The sequence below is a fragment of the Podarcis pityusensis genome (assembly GCF_964106645.2).
Source record: "Podarcis pityusensis genome assembly, chromosome: 1".
Taxonomy (NCBI): domain Eukaryota; kingdom Metazoa; phylum Chordata; class Lepidosauria; order Squamata; family Lacertidae; genus Podarcis; species Podarcis pityusensis.
In genome coordinates this window covers 3,628,400-3,643,581 of record NC_138028.1, presented here as the reverse complement: position 1 = coordinate 3,643,581, position 15,182 = coordinate 3,628,400, and the positions used below count along the sequence as shown (strand labels likewise).

At 51.0% G+C, this 15,182-nt stretch overlaps 1 protein-coding gene and 1 long non-coding RNA gene across 5 annotated transcripts in view; both read right to left on the bottom strand.

Moving 5' to 3' along the window:
- Positions 1-15,182, bottom strand: part of LOC308470520 — a 215,454-nt gene that overhangs the window by 89,605 nt on the left and 110,667 nt on the right. The window lies entirely within an intron of this gene.
- Positions 1-15,182, bottom strand: part of ATL1 (atlastin GTPase 1) — a 47,139-nt gene that overhangs the window by 4,447 nt on the left and 27,510 nt on the right. For 2 of the 4 annotated variants that reach the window (XM_080980278.1, XM_080980275.1), the window contains exons 7-12: positions 12,903-12,995; positions 9,799-9,937; positions 7,885-8,012; positions 6,599-6,655; positions 4,500-4,571; positions 1,804-2,277 (exon numbers count right to left, since the gene is read on the bottom strand). In XM_080980278.1, coding sequence (XP_080836404.1) covers positions 1,804-2,277; positions 4,500-4,571; positions 6,599-6,655; positions 7,885-8,012; positions 9,799-9,937; positions 12,903-12,995 — 963 coding nt within the window. The remainder of the gene's footprint in view (positions 1-1,803; positions 2,278-4,499; positions 4,572-6,598; positions 6,656-7,884; positions 8,013-9,798; positions 9,938-12,902; positions 12,996-15,182) is intronic. The other 2 variants (XM_080980277.1, XM_080980276.1) reach the window with 1 other exon arrangement.

The window sequence follows — 15,182 nt, the reverse complement described above, 5'->3', positions numbered from 1 at the left end:
GCCAGACACTGAACCAGGGCCTTCTGCATTCAAAGCAGGTGCCCAGCGCTGAGCTATGGTCCTTCTGTTGGCGATGAGTATTGACTACCACCAGCCACTGGCAGGCAGCTCCTCCTCCATGGATTTGCCTGGTCCTTCCCATCCCAGCCTCCCATGCAGATAAACTGATTCCCCATTGTAAAAGTGCAGCCTCCTTGTGGACATCCTAGTAAATAAGGTTCACTGTCGGCCTCTGCCCTCCCCGGTCAAAGCTGAGTTTTCCCCTTGTACTTAAACCTATCTCCCTCCCTTCTTCCTCCTCCTCCTCCTCCTCCTCCTAATCCCATGGGGGGCTTCCAGATGAACCATTTATTGAGCAGGGAGATTAGACCACATTGGCTATTCAACGATCAATTATTCTGATCTGTTTGCAGGGAGGTTAGACAGCGTTTCATCACAGCAAGCATTACCCCAACGCATTCCAGAGTATTTCCCCATCACCTTCTTCCTGCAAAAAAACCCACCAATCTTTTGGGGGAAGCAGGTTTGCTATGCAAGACCCCCCAATCTACTATTTATATTATTGCCTGTCTGTCCAGCTGTCCTCTATGCATTCGCGCACCTCTTGGGACACCATTGCCCAACCTGGCATGGCAGCGCCCAAGATGGAGCAGGAGGCTTTTGTCTACGTTTGAATGCCCTTAAGATGCCATTCTGAAGGTAGATGGCGGACCAAACCTCTGAAGATACCGTCGCCCCATTTGGCAGGACAGTCGCCAAGATGAAGGAGCAGGTCTCGGCCTATATTTGGATACCGTCAGGTGCCATTTGGAATAAAGATGGTGGACAGAACCATGTAAAACTGCACTGATTTTAAAAATGCACCGACTTATTTTGGTTTCTTAGACTTCCCATGCAACGCTGGGCACTTCTCTCTAAAGGTAAAGGTACCCCTGACCATTAGGTCCAGTCGTGACCGACTCTGGGGTTGCAGCGCTCATCTCGCTTTATTGGCCGAGGGAGCCGGCGTACAGCTTCCGGGTCATGTGGCCAGCATGACTAAGCTGCTTCTGGCGAACCAGAGCAGCGCACGGAAACGCCATTTACCTTCCCGCCGGAGCGGTTCCTATTTATCTACTTGCAATTTGACTTGCTTTCAAACTGCTAGGTTGGCAGGAGCCGGGACCGAGCAACGGGAGCTCACCCCGTCGCGGGGATTCAAACCGCCGACCTTCTGATCGGCAAGTCCTAGGCTCTGTGCTTTAACCCACAGCGCCACCCGCATCCCTTACTTCTCTCTAGCCAGCTATAAATGTGGAAGCTGAATTTGTTGGTGTGTGACTGAACCCCCCCCCCCCCCCGGAAACAGAGGCAGCCTGGAAGTGCCCAAGGCTGCCAGTTGCTGGCCAGGGGCAGCCTGTTCTGCTGCCTCCCCAGCCTGAACCTTCCAGAGAAGAAGGAGACAGTTCAGAATTACAACAGGGGTTTGAGGGAGGTTACAGCTCAGAGGCAGATGAGAGGAGGAAGAACAAGAAGCACCAGGGGAGAGACAGCTGATGGACTCAGTGTCTTTAGAAAGCATTCCAAACCCCCTGCTCTCCCAGAACACGGCGTGCCTTGAAAGTAGGAGAGCAGAGGGCTCAGAGGCAAAAGGTGCTTTCCAGCACCGTAGAGATGACTCATGAGAAGTGAGAGGGACGCAGGGAGTGGGGCTACACTTGGAGCAACGCCACTGAGGCTGCATTTCTAAGCCTCTCTCTGTGACTACTGAATAAAAAGCAACTGGTAAGAACTCTCCTGTCTTGTCCACTCCTGGCAACCTACCGTGGAGGGGTTTGGATACTCTGACGCCTGACATCTGCTCACCTGGTCCCAGAGCGCTGCGGCCACTTGGTCTATGACGGCGCCCAGCTCCCTGTACTCCCCTGAGTACCTAATGTAGGCCCAGGTGCAGAGGGTGATCAGGGTCAGGCCCATGATCATATTGCACAGGCTGGCTATGATGTCCAAGCCGATGAAGCCGGTCACCCCGGCAATGACGTAGGTGATGAAGATGACCACAAAGAGCGTGGCGGGTGTGCGGGCGGCGTGGAAGATGTTCTTGCTGTCGTTGTGCTTGATGTACTGGACGTAGAGCTCGTCGATCTCGGCTTCCAGCTGCTGGAGGTAGCGGCGGCTGAACTCCTCGCCCCCCATCTTCTTCACGGACCGGAACTGCCGCACCGCCTCCTCCTTCAGCTCCAGGTGTTTGCTCTGGAGGTCGCTGGGTGCCAGGAAGGGCTTGTCGCCTCCACACACCTGCAGGTTCACGGTTTCTGCATTAATTCACAAGGCCCTGAGCTACAGAGGCCCCAAATATCTAAAGCAGCCTTTCTCAACCTGTGGGTCGCCAGATGTTGTTGAACTACAACTCCTATCACCCCTAGCTAGCAAGGCCAGAGCTCAGGGATGATGGGAGTTGTAGTCCAACAACATCTGGGGAACCACAGGTTGAGAACCGCTGATCTAAAGGATCACCCAATTCCTTACGCTGCACCTCAATAATACTAATATAACATACCCCGCCCATCTAGCTGGGTTTCCCCAGCCACTTTGGGTGGCGTCCAACAGAATATTAAAAAACACGATAAAACATCAAACGTTCAAAACATCCCTAAACAGGGCGGCCTTCAGATGTCTTCTAAAAGTCAGATAGTTGTTTATTTTCTTGACATCTGTTCCACAGGGAGGGCGCCACTACTGAGAAGGCCCTCTGCAACCTCACTTCTCGTAGAAGGCCCTTGGAGCTGGACCTCAGTTTCCAGGGTGAACAATGGGGGTGGAGACACTCCTTCAGGTATACTGGACCAAGGCCGTTTAGGGCTTTAAAGGTCAGCACCAACACTTTGAATTGTGCTCAGAAACGTACTGGGAGCCAATGTAGGTGTTATATGGTCCTGGGGGCCACTGCCAGTCATTAATCTAGCTCCCCACCTGCCTCTGAGCAGAGGCGGATTTAGGGCAGTGAGATCGGTTCTGCCGCGCTGGGCACTGAGCCTAGGGGTGCCCCAGGGCCTAGTGCAATGGTCCCCAATGAGCTATGTACTGCAGACCCCCTATTTTTGAAAAGCCAAGCCATAGACCCCCATATTTGAAAATTTTGATATGGTGACACAAACGCTTGGGACCACCAGTTAGGACCCATTGATGTAGTGAATTGAGCAGAAGAGAAGGCGAGATGCAGTGGCACACACTGAACTTTGGCCTCGCGTGGGGAGCTGCTGAAATTTGAAAGACCAAAGTCCGCCTGTGCCTTGGGGCTCAGTTGGCCTTTATCAGGGACCCAGCTTGCAGCATAGCAGCATTCTGCAGTTGTTGCAGCATCCGGGCGATGAAAAGAGGGCATCCCCACATAAGGGGCATTGCAGTAATCGAGGCTCAGGGTTACCCATGCATGGATCACTGTGGTCAGGCTGCCCCCGTCTAGAAATGGCTGCAGCACTCCTAAGAAATCTCACTTGGGTCTCTAGTGGGTCTCTGAGAATCCTCCAGAAAAATAATCTCTCAAAGGACCTGTTGATGGCATTTTACCATTGTACTGTTGAGAGTGTATTAACTTATGGTCTGTGTGTGTGGTTTGGGAGCTGCACGGTCAGGGGAAAAACAACGCTGTCCAGGGTTGTAAAGATTGCGGAGAGAATAACTGGGTGCATTCTTCCCACGTTGGATCAGATCTATGCTTCCAGGTGCCATAAGAAAGCTGCAGAGATAGTGCGAGATAGTGCGCACCCCGGAAATGATCTCTTTCAGCTTCTGCCTTCTGGAAGAAGGTACAGGGTTATAAAGACTAGGACTAGCCGCCTGAGAAACAGTTTCTATCCAAATGAGATTTTGGTTTTAAACGCAACGTAAGGTAGTCTCTGAGGGGGTATATTGTATTTACTTATGGGGTATCAGAATTTTTAGGGGGTTAACCAGGCTGGGATAGCAGCCTTGTTGGTTTTTGAAGGTCTGGTGTAGATTTTTTTCAGTTTTGTTGTTCTGTATGGGACAATGACAATAAAGATTATCGTATTGTATCGTAGCAAAAAGAAAGGAGCAAGGAGTGCTCTCAAGTTGAGGACCTTAAAAGCTGGCGTAAGAGCTGCTGGATAGTGGAACGGACTCCTTCAGAAGGTGGTGGACTCTCAATCATTGGAGGCTTTTAAGCAGAGGCTGGCTGGCCATCTGTCATGGATGCTTTAGCTGAGATTTCTGCATTGCAGGGGGCTGGACTAAATTACCCCCCGGAACCTCTTCCAGCTCTGTGATTTTGTGACTCTTATGGCCTGCTCCTTCCATGGAGTGAAACCCCACCCAGAACAGGGTTGGGCCATCCTGTTGCGCAATTTGGACTCTCTGCCTGCTTAATCTCGCCCAGTTCTGGCACAGAGAGGGCTTTCCCGCGGCCCCTTAGAAGGCACCCACTGCAGCCCAAAGGGGGCCTAGTGGAATCGTGGAGGGGCCACGCTCCTTGGTGGAGGACGCAGCATCAGGCTTACCTCTTCCATTCTTTTGTTGTAAGTGTCTTTAGCCGTGGCAACAGCTGCAAGGTTGTTTGCTTCTGCCGTGGCCTGCAAGGGATCAGGAGGAAAGGTCAGAAGAGGGAACCAGAAGAATAAGAGAAGAGTTTGGATTTGATATCCCGCTTTATCACTACCCGAAGGAGTCTCAAAGCGGCTAACATTCCCCTTTCCCTTCCTCCCCCACAACAAAGTGAGGCTGAGAGACTTCAAAGAAGTGTGACTAACCCAAGGTCACCCAGCAGCTGTATGTGGAGGAGTGGAGACGCGAACCCTGTTCACCAGATTACGAGTTCACCGCTCTTGACCACTACACCACACTGGCTCTCATGTTGTGTTCTCCTTTTCCTTCCTCCCCCACAACAAACTCTCTGTGAGGTGAGTGGGGCTGAGAGACTTCAGAGAAGTGTGTCTGGCCCAAGGTCACCCAGCAGCTGCAGGTGGAGGAGCGGGGAAGCGAACCCGGTTCCCCAGATTACGAGTCTACTGCTCTTAACCACTACACCACACTGGCACCACCAGGAGGAGGGAAAAGGGTCACTGGGCCCAAGGAAAAAAACACACCAAGGAGAGGGAGTGGGGAGGAGCATCTTTAAGGGCTCCTCCAAACACCTTTTCCATTGCGCATCCACAATCAGTTGTGCTCACGGTGGCATCAGAGCAGTTACAACACTCTGCCTGGAAGACATTACGCTATGTTTCCAATCCATTCACATTCTGTAGCTTTCTGCTGAAATCCTGTAACTTAGCATAGCTCAAATGTCCCAGTTTATTTCTTGTTCCACTTCGGTTTTGGTTTTTGGTTTTTGTTGCACTGCTGCAGCACTCTAGCACACACACACACACACCCCGGAGCAATGAAGCCCGGGGAAGCATTGCAAAACAATGAAGAAAGTGGGATTGTGGTAGTGGTCCAAAGGGCCATAATGAATGTGATAGTGTGAACCCCTATAAATCCTTGAATATGCTTCTAATAGAGAAGTTATGGTAACCTGTTGCTTTAAGAAACTGTTGATTTTGCAAGTCGCCATCCCCCCACTGGGACAGAAGGACGGTTAATACGTAAATCACGAAAATACAGTTTATAAACCTGGTGCAAATGGCTACACGTAACACGGGTTCCCAACGTGCAGACTAACACAACGTAACTGATCACAGTGAATATCAAAGCTTAGTCAGCAATGCTTATTGTGCATGTGTATTAAACAGGAAATGAGGCTGCAGTTTTGCGAAGATTCTGGGTTGCAGTTTTGCGAAAAGATTCGACTGTAACCTATTGCTTTGCAATAAACAAGAATGGACTCCTAATTCCTCTTGTCTCTGAGTTTTAGTGGCGTAAACTCAGAAGATAAGCCGTTTTTGGCTTACAACAGGATGACATGTGGACCATTTAGCACAAATGCATCTCTTTGCTGTTGTTGTTTAGTTGTTTAGTCGTGTCCGACTCTTTGTGACCCCCTGGACCAGAGCACGCCAGGCACTCCTGTCTTCCACTGCCTCCCGCAGTTTGGTCAAACTCAGGCTGGTAGCTTCAAGAACACTATCCAACCATCTTGTCCTCTGTCGTCCCCTTCTCCTTGCGCCCTCTATCTTTCCCAACATCAGAGTCTTTTCCAGGGAGTCTTCTCTTCTCATGAGGTGGCCAAAGTATTGGAGCCTCAGTTTCAGGATCTGTCCTTCCAGTGAGCACTCAGGGCTGATTTCCTTAAGAATGGATAGGTTTGATCTTCTTGCAGTCCATGGGACTCTCCAGAGTCTCCTCCAGCACCATAATTCAAAAGCATCAATTCTTCGGCGATCAGCCTTCTTTATGGTCCAGCTCTCACTTCCATACATCACTACTGGGAAAACCATGGCTTGAACTATACGGACCTTTGTTGGCAAGGAAATGCATCTCTAGTGCACAGCTATTGCATCAGTTATGTTGCAGGTGGCACCTGTAAAAAAAAACCAACAAACCCCACCAGTCGGGAGAGCCCTAACCCACTGTGCAGAGAACAATCCAACTTGTGTAACGTGAGTAAAAATAAATACACCTCAGTTTGTTTAATAACTGTAATCAGTGCCATGCGACTTACCTGCAGCATCGATTTGGGGTGAGGCAACTCCTCTCCTTGGTAGATCTTTATATAGGCCTGAGAAGAAGACAAGACAAGACAGGCTGAGTTTATGCATGCACAGAAAAGTCCACAAAGGTTCTGTAAAAACTCAGGAAAACAGGAAGCTCCAACTGGCTGACCTGCAAGGCTACCAGCTTCTGAGGACCAAGAGGCTTGCTTCTGGACTCACAGCTGTCCATGGAGGCGCAGGTCAATTCTGCGTCCAGGGCGGCTGTCTACCAGCTCCATCCTCTACGCAGGCTGAGACCCTCCCTTCCCGTGGACTGTCTTGCCAGAGTGGTGCATGCTCTAGTTATCTCCCGCTTGGACTACTGCAATGCGCTCTACGTGGGGCTACCTTTGAAGGTGACCCGGAAACTACAACTAATCCAGAATGCGGCAGCTAGACTGGAAACTGGGAGCGGCCGCAGAGACAACATAACACCGGTCTTGAAAGGGCCTACACTGGCTCCGAGTACATTTCCAAGCACAATTCAAAGTGTTGATGCTGACCTTTAAAGCCCTAAACGGCCTCGGACCAGTAGACCTGAAGGAGCGTCTCCACCCCCATCGTTCTGCCCGGACACTGAGGTCCAGCACCGAGGGCCTTCTGGCAGTTCCCTCTCTGCAAGAAGCCAAGTTACAGGGAACCAGGCAGAGGGCCTTCTCGGTGGTGGCGCCCGCCCTGTGGAACACCCTCCCAGCAGATGTCAAAGAGATAAACAACTACCAGACTTTTAGAAGACATCTGAAGGGCAGCCCTGTTTAGGGAAGCTTTTAATGTTTTATAGACTATTGTATTTTAATATTCTGTTGGAAGCCGCCCAGAGCGGCTGGGGAAACCCAGCCAGATGGGCGGGGGTATAAATAATAAATTATTATTATTATTATTATTATTATTATTATTATTATTATTATTATTATTATTCTATGTTCACCTTCAGGTGCTGGCTTTGACATTTAAGCTCTTCTAAGCCACCAAGGTCCAGGGGTGCTAGACTACAACTCCCATCATCCCTGACAACTGGCCATGCTGGCAGGGGCTGATGGGAGTTGGAGTCCAACTCCCATTGGAGGGCAGAAGGTTCCCCACCCACTGCTGTATGACCTCCCAACACAGGGGCTACGAAGAAAAAGGCCCTGCCCTCCAGCTTTTTACAAAGGACTCCCTTTTCATGAGGCCGAAGAGGAAGGAGGCATCCTGCCCAAGACGGCCCAGCAAGAATGGGGTTCCTGCGTCCTCCTCCTGACAACTTCAGGCTCACCTTGAAATATTCCACGAGGCCTCGGCAGGTGATCTGGTTGCCATTGATCTCCTTGACGTCCAGGCTCTTGGGGCTGAGCAGCCAAGGGATCAGCACCTTCAGGTTCTTGATGAAGTCCTCGTCTATTTCTGTGGGGGAAGGCGAGTCAGTGGAAAAAGCAGTCCTCGCAAGCAAGCGGATGATGTCAAACGCTTTGGAGAATGACGTCAATCCTACTGCTCATACAGAATCTAGTGCTTATGTTACTATCAGCAGGCAGGTGGCTAATAGCCTGTCCTGGAAATCATCAAAAGTTCCTATGTGGAAGACATGGTTCACTAATGTAGGAAACATTCATTTACCGTATTTTCCGCTCTATAAGACACACCAGACCATAAGACGCATCTAGTTTTTGGAGGAGGAAAACAAGAAAAAAAATATTCTGAATCTCAGAAGCCAGAACAGCAAGCGGGATCGCTGCGCAGTGAAAGCAGCAATCCCTCTTGCTGTTCTGGCTTCTGAGATAGCTGCGCAGCCTGCATTCGCTCCATAAGACACACACACATTTCCCCTTACTTTTTAGGAGGGAAAAAGTGAGTCTTATAGAGCAAAAAATACGATATTTATCAGATTGTCTAGTTAGAAGTGTAGTCTGGGGCGAAGCCAAATCAGGCGGTTTTGATGGAGACGGAGACAGACTAGTCTCCATTTTTTATTTTAACGACGACAACAACAATTTTATTTATTAGTTGCCCCAGCCACTAGGGGAGCCATGCAAGTGCTCCTCCCATTTTGTATTTTTATTCTGTGTTTTTATGTTGTGAACTGCCCTGAGATCTTCGGATGAAGGGTGGTATACAAATTTAATGACTATTTTTAATGTATAATGATGATGTACGCCTCGTTGTGGTTGTGCTATATGGACTCATCTTAATAACTTGGCTATATGTAAGTGCATCTCTGTGATTTGTTTTTTTTATACGGAATATGTGCTATTTATGGTTCTCTTATTGTTTCTAAGATTATGCATTAGTTTGTCCATCTGTTTGTGATAAATTAATAAGAAGAAAAAGAAAAAGAAGAAGAACAAGTGGCAGGCACATGTCTGGTTTTGATGCTTTTGTCATTTCAGCACAAGGCAGAGAACTACCATAGATGAGAGGTTAAAGGTAAAGGTAAAGGGACCCCTGACTGTTAAGTCCAGTCGCGGATGACTCTGGGGTTGCAGCACTCATCTCGCTCTATTGGCCGAGGGAGCCAGCGTACAGCTTCCGGGTCATGTGGCCAGCATGACTAAGCCGCTTCTGGCGAACCAGAGCAGTGCACGGAAACGCCGTTTACCTTCCTGCCGGAGTGGTACCTATTTATCTACTTGCACTTTGACGTGCTTTCAAACTGCTAGGTTGGCAGGAGCAGGGACCGAGCAACGGGAGCTCACCCCGTCACGGGGATTCGAACCGCCAACCTTCTGATCGGCAAGCTCAAGATGCTCTGTCGTTTAGACCACAGCACCACCCACGTCCCTTGCAGGTGAGAGGTTGGTTGCTGCTAAAAATTGTAGGATTGGATTTTATTATGTTTTAACTTTTCTCGTCAGTTCCGGAACTGTTGCTTCGATTGTGTTTGAGATGCAGCTTGGGATCTTACAGTGAAGGGTGGAATACAAATACATTTGAATGAAATAAATCACGGATGAGGAAATGGATCAGGCCAGCAGGTTGGAGCCACATGGCCTTGTAGTCCAAAACTGGAGGCACGGGGTTGGGAAAGGCCAGTTTAGAGCATAAGCTTGCAGGTGCCCTGACGGGAAGAGAGGAGTTTGCAAGAGCTACCGGGAGTCAAAATGCAAGGGACCCGTATCTGGGGGGGGGGGGGGTGAGAGAGACCTGGCACACAGGAGGCAATCGGAGAAATGAAACTTGCAAACGAACCCACCTTTGAGTTTCCCGTCGAAGTTTGGGTTTGTGGCCACTTTCAAGCCCGGGTGAGGTAAGAGGAAGCAGGAGATGTTGGTGAAGCAAGAATGGATGTGTTTCCGGACATTCTGCAGCTCTTCGTGCTGGTTCCCCGAGACCTGAGAGCAAGTGGGAGGGCGGATTAGCAAGGTCGCTCTTTAGAGGGGGACCAACGGCTTGGGAAGTCATAGAATTGTAGAGCTGGAAAAGGACCCCCAAGGGCCATCTGTAAGCAGGAATCACAGCTAAAGAAGTCCAGCCTCTGGGAAAAACCTCCAGAGGGAGTCCGTTCCACAGTCAACAACCTTGCTCCTTTGGAGTGAGGGAGCTCTGCCAAAACGGCCTCAGACCAGATAGAAAGGTTCCCCACCCCTGGCCTAAAGGCAGGGCCGTCTTACGCATAGACGTAAGTGGCGCGGGGCACCAGGGTGCCAGATTTTGGAGGGCACCACAGGCTGAGTGTCCGGGAAGGAGAGTCAGGGTCCGCTCCCTTCCCCGCTCTGGGGCAGCCCACTCCCCTCCTCTCAGCCACCCATCGGAGCACGCTGCGTCCGGCTCAGGGAAGCCCCTTCGCGTCTGCTCCTGCCAGGGTTGCCTGGGTGCCTGATGGGCGCGATCGGGGGCAGGGACAGGGCACCCCTCTCTGGCCACGTCGCTGCCTGCGCGCCTCCCTGCGGAGTCTGCGAGCGGAGAAGGGAAGCGCCCTGTGCGATCCCAGTGCACAGCGAGGATGGCACAGCTAATGAGGCATCTGATCTGCTTGCTGGCCCTCCTGTTGTTGCAGGAATTTATGTACAGTGGTACCCCGCAAGACGAACGCCTCGCGAGACGAAAAACTCGCAAAACGAAAGGTTTTTTCGTTTTCGAGTTGCCTCGCAAGACGAATTTCCCTATGGGCTTGCTTCGCAAAACGAAGCTTGCCCCGGGGACAGCGGGTCTTCTCTTTTGAAGCAAGGGGCGGCGGGGAGAAGCGATCTTCTCCCCGCAGCCCCAGGTCTGGGGACAGCGGGAAGCGCTTCCCGCTGCCCCCGGACCTCTTTTGAAGCAAGGGGCTGCGGGGAGATCGCTTCTCCCCACCGCCCCTTGCTTCAAAAGAGGTCCGGGGACAGCGATCTCCCCGCAGCCCCTTGCTTCAAAAGAGGTCCGGGGGCAGCGCGAAGCGCAGCGCTTCTTCCCCGCTGCCCCCGGACCTCTTTTGAAGCAAGGGGCTGCGGGGAGATCGCTTCTCCCGGTGCTCCGAAGCGGGGCGGGGGGGCGGGAACACCTGCCCCAGCCGCCCCACTTCGGAACGCTGTTCCGAAGCGGGGCGGGGGGCGGGAACACCTTCTGAAGGCGGGCGGGGGGCGAAAGTCTTTGTCCCCCCTGCCCGCCTTCCCAGGGGCTTTTAAATCGCCCCGGACAGCGGAGAAGTCCTCCGCTGTCCCGGGGCGATTTTAAAATGCCGCCCGCCAGCATTTTAAGATCGCCCGGACAGCGGAGAAGTCCTCCGCTGTCCCGGGGTTTTTTAAAATGCTGGGGGTGGGAAGAAAAGCCCTTGTCCCCCCCCCCCAGCCTTCAGAAGAGGTCCGGGGACAGACTGTCCCCGGACCTGGTCTGAAGGCGGTTTCCCTAGGAACGCATTAATTGATTTTCAATGCATTCCTATGGGAAACCGTGCATCGCAAGACGAAAAACTCGCAAGACGAAGAGACTTGCGGAACGAATTAATTTCGTCTTGCGAGGCACCACTGTATAGGTTTGGGGGGGGTTGCCCCTCCAGCAGATATCATGCACCTGCAGCCCACTACCAAAATCAGCACAATCGCTTTTGTGACTTGTTTTTTGCCCCCACAAAACACTTCATCACAGTTTCTTCCTATCTATTCAAAGGGCCTTTGCTGCACGATACCAAATGTAAGCATTCACTGATAAATGTATCTATGTACTGGCTCACTGGGAAAACTTCAGAAATTCATATAGACGTGTGAGCTCAGCTACTCAGCAGCCCCTCTGCCCGAGTGATAATGCCTGGCATCCTGATACCTGAGTGCCAGACAGGTAGCCATTCCAGAAATAACAAACCCAGACGAAGACAAAAGGATGTGATTCACTTGGCTGGGAAACAGGGAAATGTAAATATCTTTTTTGTTCCACTTGATGGGTGTTTGGTGGAGGGCAAGGGGAACCATGGGGCAGGGTCCAGGATGCTCAGATTACGGCCACCAGACCTCCCCTTTCATGATGTAACCGTGATGTATGAGTGATGTAGTTTGGGGGGTGTAACATGGGGATTAGCAGCTAATAAAAGTTTGGGGGCTCTCTTGTTTGGGGCTTCCATCTTGTTCCACCTTGTGGCAGGTGGGAGTCCTGTCACAACAGTCTTCAATAAAGACCAAGCCTACTGGCTGCTGTTTTGCTCTGGTATTCCTGGCTGGCGTCCTTGTTTTTTGTCCAAGGGAGCCCTCAGATTTCTCCGTTAACACTGTGGTGCAGACTTCCCCAGACGGGGACAGGTAAGGGGCACCGGGCTTCGTGGGAGGCCATCTGGGCTGCAATCCGGGCGCCCCTTTCTTACATGCAGCGCCGAGCGCGCATCGGACCACGCGATGTAAATGAGCCGGATCGAAGTGTCCCGTCCCCCCACTTTAAAAAGGTTGACAACTCTGGGAAATGGGGGTGGGTGGGTGGGCACCGGAGAGATATTTGCACCACGGTGCCGGTTATGCTTAAGACGGCCCTTGCCTAAAGGCACAAGGAAGTGCTACCGCCTCCTTCTCCAAACTGGCTGAGAATGCAGGTTTCAAAAGGGGGGGTCCCCTTTTTGTATCTCTTATCCAGGCCCCGCCCCACCCACATCCAAAGGCTCCCACACAAGGATGCTCCATTCATCGTCACCTGACTGCCCAACTGAGTCACATGACACACCTGCAATTGACCAGGTGCTGCCTTTTAGCAACAGTTAGTTGCAAGTGTGGTTTGTTCCACTTCCCACTTTAATTTGCTTATTATTATTATTTTACTACTTGATGGGATTTAAATTGTTGGGAGTTTTGAGCGTTTTTTTTTTAAGAGAGAGCAGGAGAAAACGAAAGCGTTAAGACCAACCTTGAGGCGCTTTTCCAAAAACCTGGCTCCACCATCTGCCCCGTAGGAAAACTCGTAAGGAAAGCTCCAGTCGCGAACAAGGAAAATGAGAGACTGCAAAAGGGACAAAGAGAATTACTTGTGTGCAAAGTGAAATAAGCTGCCCCAACTACACAGCCAAGCTCTGTCCCCAAGTGGTTAAGAGCGGTAGACTCGTAATCTGGGGAACCGGGTTCGCTTCCCCGCTCCTCCACATGCAGCTGCTGGGTGACCTTGGGCTAGTCACACTTCTCTGAAGTCTCTCAGCCCCACTGACCTCACAGAGTGTTTGTTGTGGGGGAGGAAGGGAAAGGAGAATGTGAGCCGCTTTGAGACTCCTTAAAGGGAGTGAAAGGCGGGATATCAAATCCAAACTCTTCTTCTTCTTCTTCTTCTTCTGAATACGCCACCCCAATCTCTGAACACTGAAGGACTCTGGGGGGTTCCATGTGCTTCCCCAGGTTTGGTTTCCTTGGAGTGACAGTCAGTGGAGACTGTGCTATCTTTTGGATATATGGCTTTATTTACACACATATAAAGGTAAAAGAGGGACGCGAGTGGCGCTGTGGGTTAAACCACAGAGCCTAGGACTTGCTGATCAGAAGGTTGGCAGTTCGAATCCCCGCGACAGGATGAGCTCCCGTTGCTCGGTCCCTGTTCCTGCCCACCTAGCAGTTTGAAAGCACATCAAAGTGTAAGTAGATAAATAGGTACCGCTCCAGCGGGAAGGTAAACGCCGTTTCCGTGCGCTGCTCTGGTTCGCCAGAAGCAGCTTAGTCCTGCTGGTCACATGACCCAGAAGCTGTCTGCGGACAAACGCCAGCTCCCTCGGCCAATAAAGCGAGATGAGTGCCGCAACCCCAGAGTCGTTCGTGAGTGGACCTAATGGTCAGGGGTCCCTTTACCTTTTTAAAGGTAAAGCACCCCTGGATGGTTAAGTCCAGTCAAAGGCGACTGTGGGGTTGCGGTGCTCATCTTGCTTTCAGGCTGAGGGAGCCGGCGTTTGTCCACAGACAGCTTTCCAGGTCATGTGGCTAGCAGGACTATACCGCTTTTGGCCCAATGGGAAACCAAGATGGAAACCAGAGCGCACAGAAACGCCATTTACCTTCCCACCGCAGTGGTACCTATTTATCTACTTGCACTGGTGTGCTTTCAAACTGCCAGGTTGGCAGGAGCTGGGACAGAGCAACGGGAGCTCAGCCCGTCACGGGGAATCGAGCCACCGACCTTCTGATCGGCAACCCCAAGAGGCTCAGTGGTTTAGACCACAGCGCCACCCTGAGCATAAGATGGAAGGGCTCACAGCATCAACACCCCAGCACATATTGCCTCTCTATTAGCTTTGGATCCAGCACAGAGCGAGCAGGTCTCTGTGTCTCCAGCTTCCAGCCTGTTCCAGTCAGCTCTCTCTCACACACACTCACTCTCTCTTGTTCTCCTGGCTAGGTGAAGCGGGGTGGAGGGAAGACCTACCCATTTGTTCTATGGCACACAGCAACTTATTTGGTTATGCTAATTGTGGTTGGACTGGATGACCCTCAGGGCCCCTTCCAACTTGACAATTCTATGAACTAAAGTCCTTGCCAAGACAAAGGGACAAGTTTGGAAGCTTGTTCTCATACCTTCTACCCCCACAGATACAGGATCCCAAGAGCTGGAAGGAACTCAGGGCATCATCCAGACTGACCCCCCCCCTCCAAATTTATAACAACACAAAGACGCCCCTCTCTACCCCACAGTGCAAGGGGGGTGGGTAGTCATTCTGGAGAACAGAGCTGAGAGTACACAGATACTGTGGGATGTGATACATAAGTAGCAGTCAAGTACAACATTCCTTGTTTTCCTAGAGTGGACATGCAGGGGAATGTTTGGTCCTGTCAGTCAAAAACTTGCTGTTTCCTCCTGACTGGGACATACTTCCTTTTGCATGTGACCAGAGGTGGGCATGACCTTACCTGTCCAGGTAACAAAAGGGACAAGGCATGCTGCCATCTCTCTCTCTCTTTGACTTCCTCCATCGTTGGAGCAAATTTTTAGCTAGATTTTAGCTGGGATTATTCCCATATGGGATAGATCCACATGTGTATACTATGTAACTAAGTCTGCCTTCAGGGATCCAACTGTGAACTGATGATCTGTGAGTAAACTTTCTTCTTGTTATTTATGAATAAGATTGTGGCCCCTTTAAGAGGGATAAAAGGGAACTTACCAGGAATCTAATAGTGAGAGGCTTAAACAAGCCTGCAACCAGCTATCTGC